The sequence below is a fragment of the Rhizophagus irregularis genome, chromosome 24 (assembly GCF_026210795.1).
Source record: "Rhizophagus irregularis chromosome 24, complete sequence".
NCBI classification, from domain to species: domain Eukaryota; kingdom Fungi; phylum Glomeromycota; class Glomeromycetes; order Glomerales; family Glomeraceae; genus Rhizophagus; species Rhizophagus irregularis.
The window spans coordinates 3027916-3040995 of NC_089452.1; the positions used below are offsets into that span (position 1 = coordinate 3027916).

The 13080-nt window shown below is 25.5% G+C and overlaps 3 protein-coding genes across 3 annotated transcripts; 2 read left to right on the top strand and 1 right to left on the bottom strand.

Moving 5' to 3' along the window:
• Positions 1-145: 145 nt before the first annotated feature.
• Positions 146-1951, top strand: OCT59_016351 (uncharacterized protein; the record flags this gene model as incomplete). The annotated part of the gene is made up of 1 exon (XM_025308995.2): positions 146-1951. One exon carries the CDS (start codon positions 146-148, stop codon positions 1793-1795), a length of 1650 nt encoding a protein of 549 aa, XP_025187549.1. The 3' UTR covers positions 1796-1951.
• Positions 1899-3782, bottom strand: OCT59_016352 (uncharacterized protein; the record flags this gene model as incomplete). The annotated part of the gene is made up of 5 exons (XM_066132413.1): positions 1899-3213; positions 3277-3337; positions 3403-3416; positions 3496-3564; positions 3664-3782. The coding sequence occupies 5 exons, from the start codon at positions 3780-3782 to the stop codon at positions 1899-1901; spliced, it is 1578 nt and encodes a 525-aa protein (XP_066003399.1).
• A 7324-nt stretch (positions 3783-11106) lies between these two features.
• On the top strand, positions 11107-11331 carry OCT59_016353 (uncharacterized protein; the record flags this gene model as incomplete). The annotated part of the gene is made up of 1 exon (XM_025324201.2): positions 11107-11331. One exon carries the CDS (start codon positions 11107-11109, stop codon positions 11329-11331), a length of 225 nt encoding a protein of 74 aa, XP_025187547.2.
• Between the last annotated feature and the right edge of the window lie 1749 nt (positions 11332-13080).

A 13080-nucleotide genomic window follows, 5' to 3' on the forward strand; every position in this document is an offset into this window, starting at 1 on the left:
CACTTTAAATTTGTTTCAGTTCATTCACGTGATCAATTTATCGAGTATTCACTGTCCAATCAACTGTCAGTCGGTCATATTGATATTCCGACTGATAACAGACTGATAAATAAATAAAAAAAAAAATTTCATTTGAAATAATAATATGACAGTTACTAAGCCGGAGTTTTCAGCTTCACAAAATGAATCCACTAAACAAAAAGAATTTAATAATGCACAAAATACATCTCCGGTTCCATTTTTTACTCTATGGGATTATTTCAAAGATGAATTAACAGCATCTGAATTTGATACTTTACAAGAACTTAAAAGAGAAAGGGTGACCAATTTTCTTGGTATTCCATGTTCAATTGAAAAACTCATGATTTTCGGATTTTTCATTTGTTTAGATTCTTTTTTATATACACTCACCATTCTCCCTTTACGTGTAATATTTTCTTTTTATTCATTAATCACGAACATTGTGTTATTTTTTAATAACGAAAATAGCAATCAACGGAGATATAGTATATTAAATTTATCACAGAAATGTGATTTACTTAAAGGCTTACTTATAATTTTGGTTTGTACAGCACTTCAAAGTGTAGATGCATCACGAATATATCATATAATCCGGGGACAATCTGTTATTAAATTATACGTTATCTTTAACGTTCTTGAAATTTTCGATCGACTTTGTTGTTCTTTTGGTGGAGATATTCTTGATTCTCTATTTTCTAAATCAACACTTGGGAAAAGAAAGGATGATTCTGACAATAATAATAATAATCCAAATTGGAGAACAATTAAATTTTTCATTTTGGCATTAATTTATATCCTTACACATTCAATAGTTTTATTTTATCAATCCATTACTCTTAACGTAGCAATCAACTCTTACTCAAATGCTTTATTGACTTTATTATTATCAAATCAATTCATCGAAATTAAAGGATCTGTGTTTAAAAGGTTCGAAAAAGAAAATTTATTTCAACTAAGTTGTGCTGATATAGTTGAACGGTTCCAATTGGCCATTTTTTTATCAGTGATAACTGTTCGTAACTTGATTGAATTGTCGGGATCTCCACCTTCACCATTTTCCATATTACCCGCATCATTCATTCCATTATTTCCGGCAATGACTACTGTTGAGACATTAATGACTCCAGTATTATTTGTATTGTTGTCTGAATTGTTGGTTGATTGGTTAAAACATGCATTTATTACAAAATTTAATCATATTCGAACAAGTATCTATGATAGATACATCGACGTACTATCAAAGGATCTAGTAATTGGGAATCCAACGAGAAATTCTGATGGAATGAATAACAATTTTAGACCACAAAAAATTGTTGATCAGTCACCAATGGTTTCTCGTCGGATCGGATTTGCTGCATTCCCATTGACATGTTTTACGATTAGTATGACTTTACAAACTGTTTCAATGATTTATGATTTGATACAAGATATGGAAGATGATCCAAAAAATATGCCAATTGTTAATGTTGCTACACAACCTCCTATTGTATGGATTTTATGCGGGATTTTAGCGTATGTTATGTTGATATTATTAAAATTACTAGTTGGAATAAATTTACTTGGATTTGCTCATAGAAGATATGCTAGTATGGAAACGCGTGAAGCAGAAGAGAGAGCGCAAGCTAAAAAATTTGAAGAACATGTTCTTGCAGAAAAGGAAGAAAGAGAAACTAAAAGTCAAGTCCTTGAAAATTCAAATGACAATCTAAAAAAACCAGAAGTAACGTTGGATAATATTGACCGATATACATTATTTAAAAGTCGTATTCCTTGAAATTTTGGAAGTGATTTATTCGTACATTATAAGTTAATTGAGTTCATTTTTCAAAGTGATGTTGATAGACGAGTGTGATTGCAAAACATGTTGAAATAAATAATTAAGCGTCTAAATTTAATTTTAATAAAATTTGATCGATTTTTTCCAAACTTGAATTGTATTCTGTTTCCCAAGCGGTAATGTCCTCATCTTCTCGTACTTTACCACTTTTTTTATCAATATCTTCTTCCAATACACTATTTTTTTTAGATAACCAATATCTTAAATCATCGACAAAAGGGATAGTATCAGTTTCTTGTCTTTTTTGAATAGAATGAGCAGATTCATCAATTAAATCCAAAAATCTTTGATCTTCTAAAACTTCACTTAAATGTTCAGCAAACCAACGAGAACACCAGCGTTCTAATCTCTCAATATTCAAGTCAATAGCCGTACGCATAAGTACGTAAATATCTTCAAGTGGTTCGGATGAAGATGTTAATACAATAGATGCAAGGGATTTCAGTTTATCAAGTAAAAACATATCAGCCTTTATTAATACTTCATATGCCGCTGAATCCGGTATATCACACTTGTCTGTATATATAAACTCTAGAATTAAAGCAAATATTCCAGGAGAAAGATCAGAAACTGTAACTATAGGTTGTTTCATTATTGATTTAGCAAATGGCCCATTAAACATGGCATTGAAATATTCACTGCGTCCAGTGAAAACTGCTTTATGACAGGGGAGAATTTCATCTTCCACTCTAATACAAACATCATGTTGAGCAAATTGTTGAGGTCCTATGAATTTTGGTTCTGTATTGTTACATCCGACTCCATTTATTCCACTTTGTATGCTATAACCTTTCTTGTCTGAATAATCGTAAAAATATTGTTTTCCTCCTAGTAAAACATTTTTAAGGAAATTAGTAAAATCCTGCTGAATCTGTTGAAGTTCCATTTTATTCCGTTCCTGAACATTTTTAACATTTTTTACGTCTTCATATCGTTTAACTAAATTATCTAGACGGACATAATTACATAATTGTATCATGTTATTCATTAAATCATCTGATATCGAAACAACTTCCCCAGTATAAAGATATCTCAACATTTCACGAAAACATATTGGATGAATTTGTATCTCCCGAATTTCAATTATTTTATATGAACGCCAAATCGTCTGAAAATTACTTGCAAAGAATGATGATCGAGCGTATAGAACAAATCTATGAGCCGGAATTTCTACAGGTTTGGCTAAATCGGTTGAGACAAAAAATTTGAAAGTAACATCACTAAAAGTTTCAAAAGGTCGTTCTAACAGTTGGGAAAAGAATTTACGATAAGGCAAAATTTCGTCAACTGCTTTAGTATACTTATAACTTGATAAAAGTTGTCGTATTTTTAATGTCAATGCTCCATATATGCAACTAAAAATAAATAATTCGGTAAATTAAAGAGAAGTTTTTTAGATATATTAGTAGTAGACTTACCGTTCCCCTTCAAAAGTATTTCGTTCACATCGTGCTCCATTTTCAAGTAAGAATTTCACAACTAATATTCCAGAAAATGTGAGTTTAATTCGCAACAAAGTGGAATGTAAAGTATAACTAACTTACTATCATAATGTCCACTAAAAATAAAATTTAAAGGTTATTACTTTGTCCTGTAACAGGTAGAAATCAGCTAACTATAATATTACATATATTTACCATAGACAAGCGAGAAATAGGGGAGAACACTGCCAAAAATCGGTTCTATTAATTGGCGTTGCAAAATTTCTAACCAAGCTTAATATGACAATTGATTAAATAAAGAACCAATTTAGCAATGAAACTTGCAGTTAAATGAAGAGGATGTAACTAGTAAGCTTTAATAACCTTTCAACTCGTTCTAAATCACCACTACGACAAGCTTTAAGCAAATCTTGGAAATTTTTATCGTCTTCTCCCTCTAAACGATCTGATCCACTTTTTAAATTAATCTCGGAGAATTTCATTTTTATAAAAAAAACCTATGATAGCGCAGTAGAATTGATTACTTCTTTACTAGTGAACAACGCTTTTTTTGGCCAGAATTATCAATATCATGTGATAATTTAATAACATTAGTAACCATTGTGATTTTAGCTTTTTAGATCTCTAGCTGTTATAACTTACAAAACTTCGGACAAAGAGGCCAAAAATTTTTAAATTTTGTATCTACTTCTATACATATTATATAAAAATTTACAGTAAAAAAGAAAATTCTTTTTTAAAAATAAAATATAAAAATTTAATTAAAGTACTAAATTTAATATAATATGTTAAAAATTATAATAAACATATATTTATATATAGTTGATATTTCAAATAAAATAGATAAACCCTATGAAAAGTATTTATATTTAAAATATACTTAAAAATAAGTATCAATTTTAATTTACGATATACTTATAATATGGCTAAAATATGGCTAAAATACTCTCAAAATGTACTTTTAATGTACTTGTTTTTCCAAATACTTAAATTATACTTAAAATATATTTAAATTGTAAAAATACATTTATATTGTACTTAAATTTTAATTTAAGTATATTTTAAGTATAATTTAAGTACTTGGAAAAAACAAGTACATTAAAAGTACATTTCAAGAGTATTTTAGCCATATTTTAGATATATTATAAGTATATCAAACTGTAAAAATAATATGTTGAGACCTAACTTAATTTTTTGTTTAATGTCCAAATTTTTAGAAAAATCTGAGTATGTTCAAATTAAATAGGAATATAATTTTTTAAAATATTTATTGGTAATTTTTTATTTAAAAAAAAATTATCATAAATTAAAATTGATACTTATTTTAAGTATATTTTAATAAAATTATAAGTATATTTTAAGTATAAAGTCTTTTATTAGGGAAAATATTTTATTTAAATATAATCTGAATTTTTATTGTAGTATTTTTTTCAGGATCAAAGCAATCACTTATGTGACTTTAGAGCTATTAGCAGATGAGAAATGCTTAGAAAGACCTCAGGTAAATTAGGCAAAGTTTGAACATTTCATAATCAGCAAGTCAGTCATTATTTATATTATGTGAGTCTATATAAGTTATTTCAAGTTACACTATAGTATACAGGAAATTAGGTAACGTTTTGATTTATATTTTTTTTTAATGAAACATTTTTTAATATTTTGTAAATAATTTTTTTTCATTTTTTTAATTGGAACGTTGACTAACATTCTGATTTATATTTCTTTTTTGAATGAAAAATTTTTAATATTTTAAAATATAATTTTCTTTTATTTTTTTTTAATCGGAATGTTAGCTAACATTCTGATTTATAGTTCTTTTTTTAACGAAACATTTTTTAATGTTTCATAAATAATTTTTTTTCATTTTTTTTAATCAAAACGTTGGCTATTCTGATTTACATTTCTTTTTTTAACAAAACATTTTTTAACGTTTCGTAAATATTTTTTCATTTTTTTTAATCAAAAGTTGGCTAATATTCTAATTTTTTTTATTTTTTATTTTTTTAATAAAACATTTTTTAACGTTTCAAAATATTTTTTTCATTTTTTTTAACATTATTAACATTTCATTTTCCTTTCTTTTTTTAGGTCAGCGGCTTCCTAAATGATTCACAGATGAGATTTCGAAGGTATTCTTCAAAATCTTTTTTTATTTTTTATTTTTAAAGAAACAACTAGTTAAAAATGTTTCTAACAAAATATTTTTTCTTTTTTTTATTGCAGAAATGCTAGTTTCTTGATTTTGGATAAAATGGCCTTTAAAGTAAGTTTTTTTTATTTTTTTTCTTTACCATCAGAAAAGTTTTTAGGGTGCAAAACTGCAGAGATTTGTGAAATTAGCAGATCTCCACTTTTTTTTGTCATTTTTTGCACATTTCTGTAAAATTCTGCAAATTTTGCAATTTTGCAAATAATTAAATATTTTTATTTATAAAATCAGCAAAATGCTGCAATTTTTCAACAGAAAATTTAAAATAAACCAGATTTGCAAAGTTCTGCAAAATAGCAACATTGAAAAATTTTTTATGAATCAGTTCTTTGCAATTCAGTAATTCCAGTATATGTTGAAAAAAGAATTACACTGATTAGTTATGTGGGATGATCAATTACTAGCCGAATTTAGACTTCGACATTTATTTCATCACGATATTAGTCAAAATAATTTATTAATATTTATTATTAGCACTTATTAAATATCCCCTATTTCATTAGTGATTAACATCAAAATATCTCACCAATATATGTAATCCAAAAATATCACTCTATACCAAAGATAATTCGTGAAAATGTTTCACATCTAGTTATATTCTAAGGTAGTAGATCTCGTAAAAACATATGCATGATTGTGCATCAATATATAGATAATCTGAAAAAAAGCATTCAAGATAATTGACAAATATTTGCAAGATTAAAATTTTGTGATCTTTGATTTTACTAAAGCAACTGATAATCCTCTCATGATTAGATTAGATTGAAACACATCCTTAAAATTGGATTAGAGTTCGATTTCACCTTTGTATATTAATACTAATTATATTACAGTAATCATAAATTATAATACTGACCATTTTTTTTTTGCTGGTAATACATAAAGCAATCTACACATTACATTTAATCTATACAATATTAAAAATTAAATTCCCAATTTGAGAAAACTTATGGTGCAAATATATAATCATTTTTATAAATTAATAAAAATAGATCAATTGATTACAGAAGGTGAAAGATTTAAGACTAGAATGCAAACTTTGTAGGGTAACAAATGTGATTTTTTATGATGACAAACCAGTAGGTGTAGATGTTTTGTTCAATTCTTTGATAGAATGATCAACTTTTTTCTGGATAAAAAATTAATTAAAAATTATTATAGACCACCTAATTAATTTTTGACTGTGTATGAAATTTTCATATGTAATCATACACATACAGTCAAACCTTGATATAGCGAACCCTTGATATAGCGAATTTTTCAGACAACTATAATAAATTTCCCCTTGCTATAACGAATTAACCAATCAAATCTCTTAAAATCTTCACTATAGCCCTATAGCGAAGTTGAGGTCTGGAACCTAGGATTCGTTATAACAAGGGTTAACTGTAGTAATATCTGTCCAGACTATTAAATTTATTTTTAAATTTTTCATATGCAGTCATCTGCAATTATATCACAATAATTTTAGCAGTTTACTATGCATGTATGACTGCATGTGTATGGCTATGTATAAAAATTTCATATGCAGTAGAAAATTGAATTAGGTAGTCCATTATTTTTGCAAATAACTGTAAATGTAACTTGTTTAAGAATATGATAACAGATTTTTACCAATAAACTATAAAAGTATGAAATGGCAGAAACTAGATTTAAAAAATTTGCGTCCTCAATAGGTAATAACATTTTTTCTATCTATTTGAAATAATATAATCTATCAAATGGAAGATCTAAGTTAAACAATTTGACTTGATACCCTATTAAATTTATGTCTAGTCAGTTAACAAAATTGGTCCAGTTAAAGTTTTGAAAAATTCACTAATGACAATCTAACTTTTAAATATGTTTCCAAATGTCTCTAAATATGGAAAATATCCAAACTGCTCATGTAAAGAATCCAGAGAACCTTTTATAAATTCTCCAAATTTAACCAAAGAGTGATTTATTGCATTATTTGGTGTATGAAGCAGTTTTATTTCTTCAAAAATCAATTCATTTTCTTCTTCAAAAAGCAATCTAAAATCTAATTTTCATTCATGATTGTTTTTATCAAATTTATGTCATTTTTTTTGAGGTACTAGATTTTCTATTTATTCTGATTTTATCAATGTGATTAAGTAGAAAATATAATCTAAAGTATAAACTGAATGTAATATACTATTTAATATAAAAATAGATTACTTACCACATGATTTTATAATTTGCCTTATTAAAAATTTCCTCTAAAATTAAGTGATAGTATCTATGAACAAAAGTGTTTTTGTCTATAGTATTATTAGCGTTATGACTTGATAATATATTTAAAAAACTGTATAATACAAAATAACTATAAATGTATAATTAATGATAAAACAAAATACTGAATTTTCCACTTACAAATTTCTAGTTACAAGTTGCATGCATTCAAAAATACTGGCCTCTTTTTCATCCATTAAAGTATTATATTTAGCTCATGTTTAGCGTTACTTTTCTCTCAATATTTTTTTATCTGTTAAAAGCTAGTAAATTATCATTAATCAATTACCTATTACAATATTCTTACTATCCTATGGAACTTACTGTATTATATTTAATCATAAATAGCTGAACTCTAATCGGTAAGGTTATAGGAGTAAGAGATCTGTGCAATGCATTCTTTCAAATTTGATCAGTACAATTTATAAATTTTGGCTTATCTTCTTTCACATACATTATTGATGAGAGACACCTTAAATTATAATTTACCTTAACAATAAAGAGCTTGACAAGATATAAAATTTATTAATTAAATTCCTATTCATGAATTTTACAAACAGATTAGTATTGGTCAAAATCAAAACTTTTGGCCATTAAAACCATTAAGAGTTTTTGGCATAATTTTTGCTAATTAGTTATATGAATCATCACATTTTTTGACTAATAGCAAAAATCAGTAAATCAATCACAAATTAATTAATACTGATTATTAAATAAAAACTTATTCAGTCTTTTGATAAAAAATCAACTTATATTAATTGTTATATGAAAAATTATTCCTTTAAGATTATTTAGTAAAATTTTACCAATTGGTTATATAAATCAACACAATTTTACCAAATTTGCCAAATAGTAGTAAAAATTAATAATTAGTTAATAATAATTCAGCAAATCATCAATTGCAGTAAATAACTAAATGTTTTTTGCAATAACTTTTGATTTAGCAATTTGATTTTAATGATTTTTTTATTTTAATCAAGGTAATGAGAATTATCAATTATCATTAATTTCAATTTAATGTGATCAGCCAATTTTTCAGTTACATGATGCTAAGGAAATCAGTTTTCACATTTCACGTGATAATCAACATTAATAATTAATAAAATTTGAAATTTTATAAATTAAATAATTTAGTTTCATGCTTTGCAATTTTTTGACATCGAAAAAAATGAGAAAAAAAAGAAAAAAAAGTATAAAATTGGAATGTATTTTGGATGTCAAAAATGTTTATATTGCAGAATAAACTTAGAAAAGAATATACAGTTGTCCTCCCATATACCCTGTATAATCACAACTCCCTTATAAGTACATTTACATTAATCCTAAGTTACTAATAAACTTATTAAAAAAACCTTCCCTTTAATCACATCATATATTATTTTTATAGTCATACCATTTTTTTATGGTCCCGAAAGGTGTGATTATATGGGAAGATGACTGTATATAAATGTATAAAAACAGTTAAAATAACTAGAATAAATAGAATAGTTTAAGTTAAAACTGCATATCCAAGAATGTTTAACTCTATTAAAAGTAAAAATAAATACTTTCAATATGAATATGATTTTAAAAAAAACATTCAATTATCATTTGCTCAACATGCAATATATAGTTCTTATTAATATTTGTTTTTTAAAAATTCTAACTTCTCTAATAAATCAAATTTAACAGAAAGAATAGAAAATACAAAAGAAAACGGAATAAAAGGAATAAAAGAAATAAAAGAAACTGATAGGATACCGGATATCTAATATAAAGGCTATAATGAACTTTTTTTATTTTGTAACCCTCATTTAGCTCTACAATTTAAAAAAAAAAATTTATCAAAATTGGATTACTGAATGCCAAGATATTTACAAAAAATGATTTTTTAAGCCCTTGAAAAATGGGCCAATTTGCCAAAAGTGTGACTTATAACCTGTTTTGGAGATATCCGAGGTCCTAAACTGATATTGCAAAAATAATTGATTTTGAAGCTACCTCTTCCAAAGTTTTTACAATAATAATTCAAAGTGAATCTAAATGTAATAATTCAGAAACTGAAAATAAGAGTGATGCTAAATTAAAATTGGAAGTTAATTTTAAATTTATTATTAAACAAGCAGATGGTAGTATTTTTTCTAGTTAAGAACTATTCAAATACAATTTCTGAGTTGAATGAGTTCTTATTTGTAAATAACATCACAGTTCTTTTAAAGATAAGAAAATTAATGCTAATATAAATTGACTATATAAGAATATATATAGAATAATAGAAATTAATCGGTAAATTTAAACTAAAAAATAGAAACCAATCAGGTAATAACCTGATTGATATCTAACTGAAGTGTACATCAATTTCTAATTATTGAACAAATCACAAATCAGTTAACTTTTTAAAAAAAAGTTACCAATTGAATAGATACCTGATTAGTCAGTATTTTACCTATGATTTTTTGTATAAACAATCAGTTCTAGTATGAATATCATTTAAAACAATTTTAGCTAAAAAAATTTTTTTTTTGTAATTTATAACATAAATACTATTTTTCCAAGTAAAGTTTTAAAAAATTTTGAAACTTTCTTAAAAAAAAATGTTTTTTAATAATTTTAATAATAAAAAACATTTTTTTGTTTTTTTTTTGTTAAAAAATTAGTTCTAATGTAAATATTAATATTATTTTTATTTTACTTTTAAATAAAATATTTTTAAATATTTTATTTTTTTTTATTTTTTTTTATTAGAATATTTATTAATATTTCAATTTTTCAATTTTTTTATTAAACTATTTTTTAACATTTTAATTAATTAATTATTTCTTTATCTTATAATTCTTCTTTTTTTTTATAAGTATCAGTAGGTTTACTAATTTTCTAACTTTTTCTTTTTTTTTATAAATATTAATTCCTTTAGCATAAAAATTGGATTTGATAATTTTCATTATAAAATTTATTAAGTTTTAACTTTTCTAACTTTTTCTTTTTTTTTTATAGGTATCAGTTTTCTTAGCTTTGGAAATTAAATTTGGTAAATTTTAATTACAAAATTTACATATTTTTTTAAAGAATTAATTTAAAATTCACCCTAGGTTATTTCAAATTTTTAATTACCTAAGGTGATTTTAAATAATTTTCATGTTTTATTCATCGGCGGTGAATTTAATACTTTTTAATTTTTGTTTCACCTCAGGTAATTTTTCACCAAAGGTGAATTTAATAATTTTTAATTTTTGTTTCACTTCAGGTGATTTTCACCTTATTTGTATTACGTATTACGTATTTTCAGTACAAACTTCTGTTTACAAACTTTTTTGTATTATTAAAAGTGCGAATTAATACTGTAATGTTGTTCGCTCTTTACCATATATTCGTTCTTTACCATAATGGAAATAGACTGGGAGTCCTTTATAAATTTTCCCAAAGACATTAAGGAAGTTTTTATGCCTTTTTTCACTGAAAGTTTTGAAAGCCTTAATGTTGAAAATTCTGAAGTTGCTAAAAGTGCCGAAATTGTTATTGGCGAGTTAGAAGATATTATTATGTCTTCTAATAATTCTTTTATCGAGTTAGGAATAGAACTTATAGAACCTTTTACTAATAATATATAATACAAACACTTCTAATACAAACACGTTTAACTGTTCTACTTATCAATACAATCTTTGTATTAGGGATAATTTTGATGATTGGGAATTTGTTGATAAGTTTATAAATGCATATTGCTTAGAAAGAGGCTTCAGGTATCAGATTTATCGTAATGACAAGGACCCAAATGATCATACTATTACACGTCACAAATCATTTCGTTGCTCTTTAGATGGTAATTATGAAACTCATAAAGGAATTAATCAGAATGTACAGTCAAACCTCGATATAGCGAACCCTTGATATAGTGAATTTTTCAGACAACTATAATAAATTTCCCCTTGCTATAACGAATTAATCAATCAAATCTCTTAAAATCTTCACTATAGCCCTATAGCGAAGTTGAGGTCTGTAACCTAGGGTTCGTTATAACAAGGGTTGACTGTACATCGTTTGCGAAACTCTAATAAAACAAGTTGTGAGTGGCATTGTAACTTCAAATTACCAAAAACAGAGCAGCAAATAAGATGTACAACATTGGTAAATTTACATAATCATGAATTAAATCCCACTCAAATAGCTCACCTTAATAATGCAAGATATCAACAATTTAACGAAAATATGATACAAGATTTGAGTTTTTTTACAGGCTGTAATGTAGCACCTATCACACAATTAGAAATATTAAAAAAAAAGTATCCTCAACATATTTTTTACAAACAAGACGTATATAATGCAATCTATAGTTTAAATAAGAATACTAAGGATGAAGATTTTGATTCTGGATTATTATTTAATAGTCTTTTTGAAAAAATGACTGAAGATCCAAATTGGAGAGTATTTGTTCGCCATTCTGGCAATGAATGATGGTTATCAGGAATTTTCTGGATGTTTCCCGCTCAGCAAGATTTGTATCACCGTTTTCATGATGTATTATTAACATGTAAGACCAACAATTATAATTAGAAATAATTATGGAAAATTCAGAAATGTGGCAAATGCACTTATAGAAAATGAGATGGCATCAACATATACTTGGATCTTACAATGCTTAATGAAAGCAACCAATAATATACCTCCAAAATCATTTTGGACTGATTCTAAACCCAGTCTAATTAATGCGGCCTCTCATGTTTTTCCATTAACACCTCACTTTTATTGTATTTTTCATATATGGCAAAACATTGTGAAGCATCTCAAAGTGAAATTAGATGAAAATTTTTATTCTTTTAGTAAAGCATTCTATACATGTAGAAATGCACTAAATATTGAATTATTTGAACGAAAGTAAAATATATGTTAGATACATTTCTGGAATGTCATTCTTATATGACTAAAACAATGTATCCAAATTGTTTTAATTGGGCTAAATCCTATTTGCCATTCCAATTTAATAGAGGAGTACAAAGTACTCAAAGTGTTGAATTTTTCAATGCCATTATCAAAAAAGCTGTAAATAGTGCTAGTATTCTTTGTGAAGTTGAGAAAGCAATTGATGACAAAAGACATGAAAGTGAATCTCAGTATTGCAAACTAATTGATCTCAAGGTCCGTCAGACAATTATTGGACTTCATCATTTATCATCACAATTTTTTTCTAATATTGATACAATTCTTGATCATTTTTTAACACCTCTTATATTATCATGACAAAGATTTCAAATTTCATTTACATATAAAGGTTAACTAGTATCATCAACTTTTATTGAGGTAATAAACTTACAGTTAACCCTTGTTATAACGAACCCTAGATTCCAGACCTCAACTTCGCT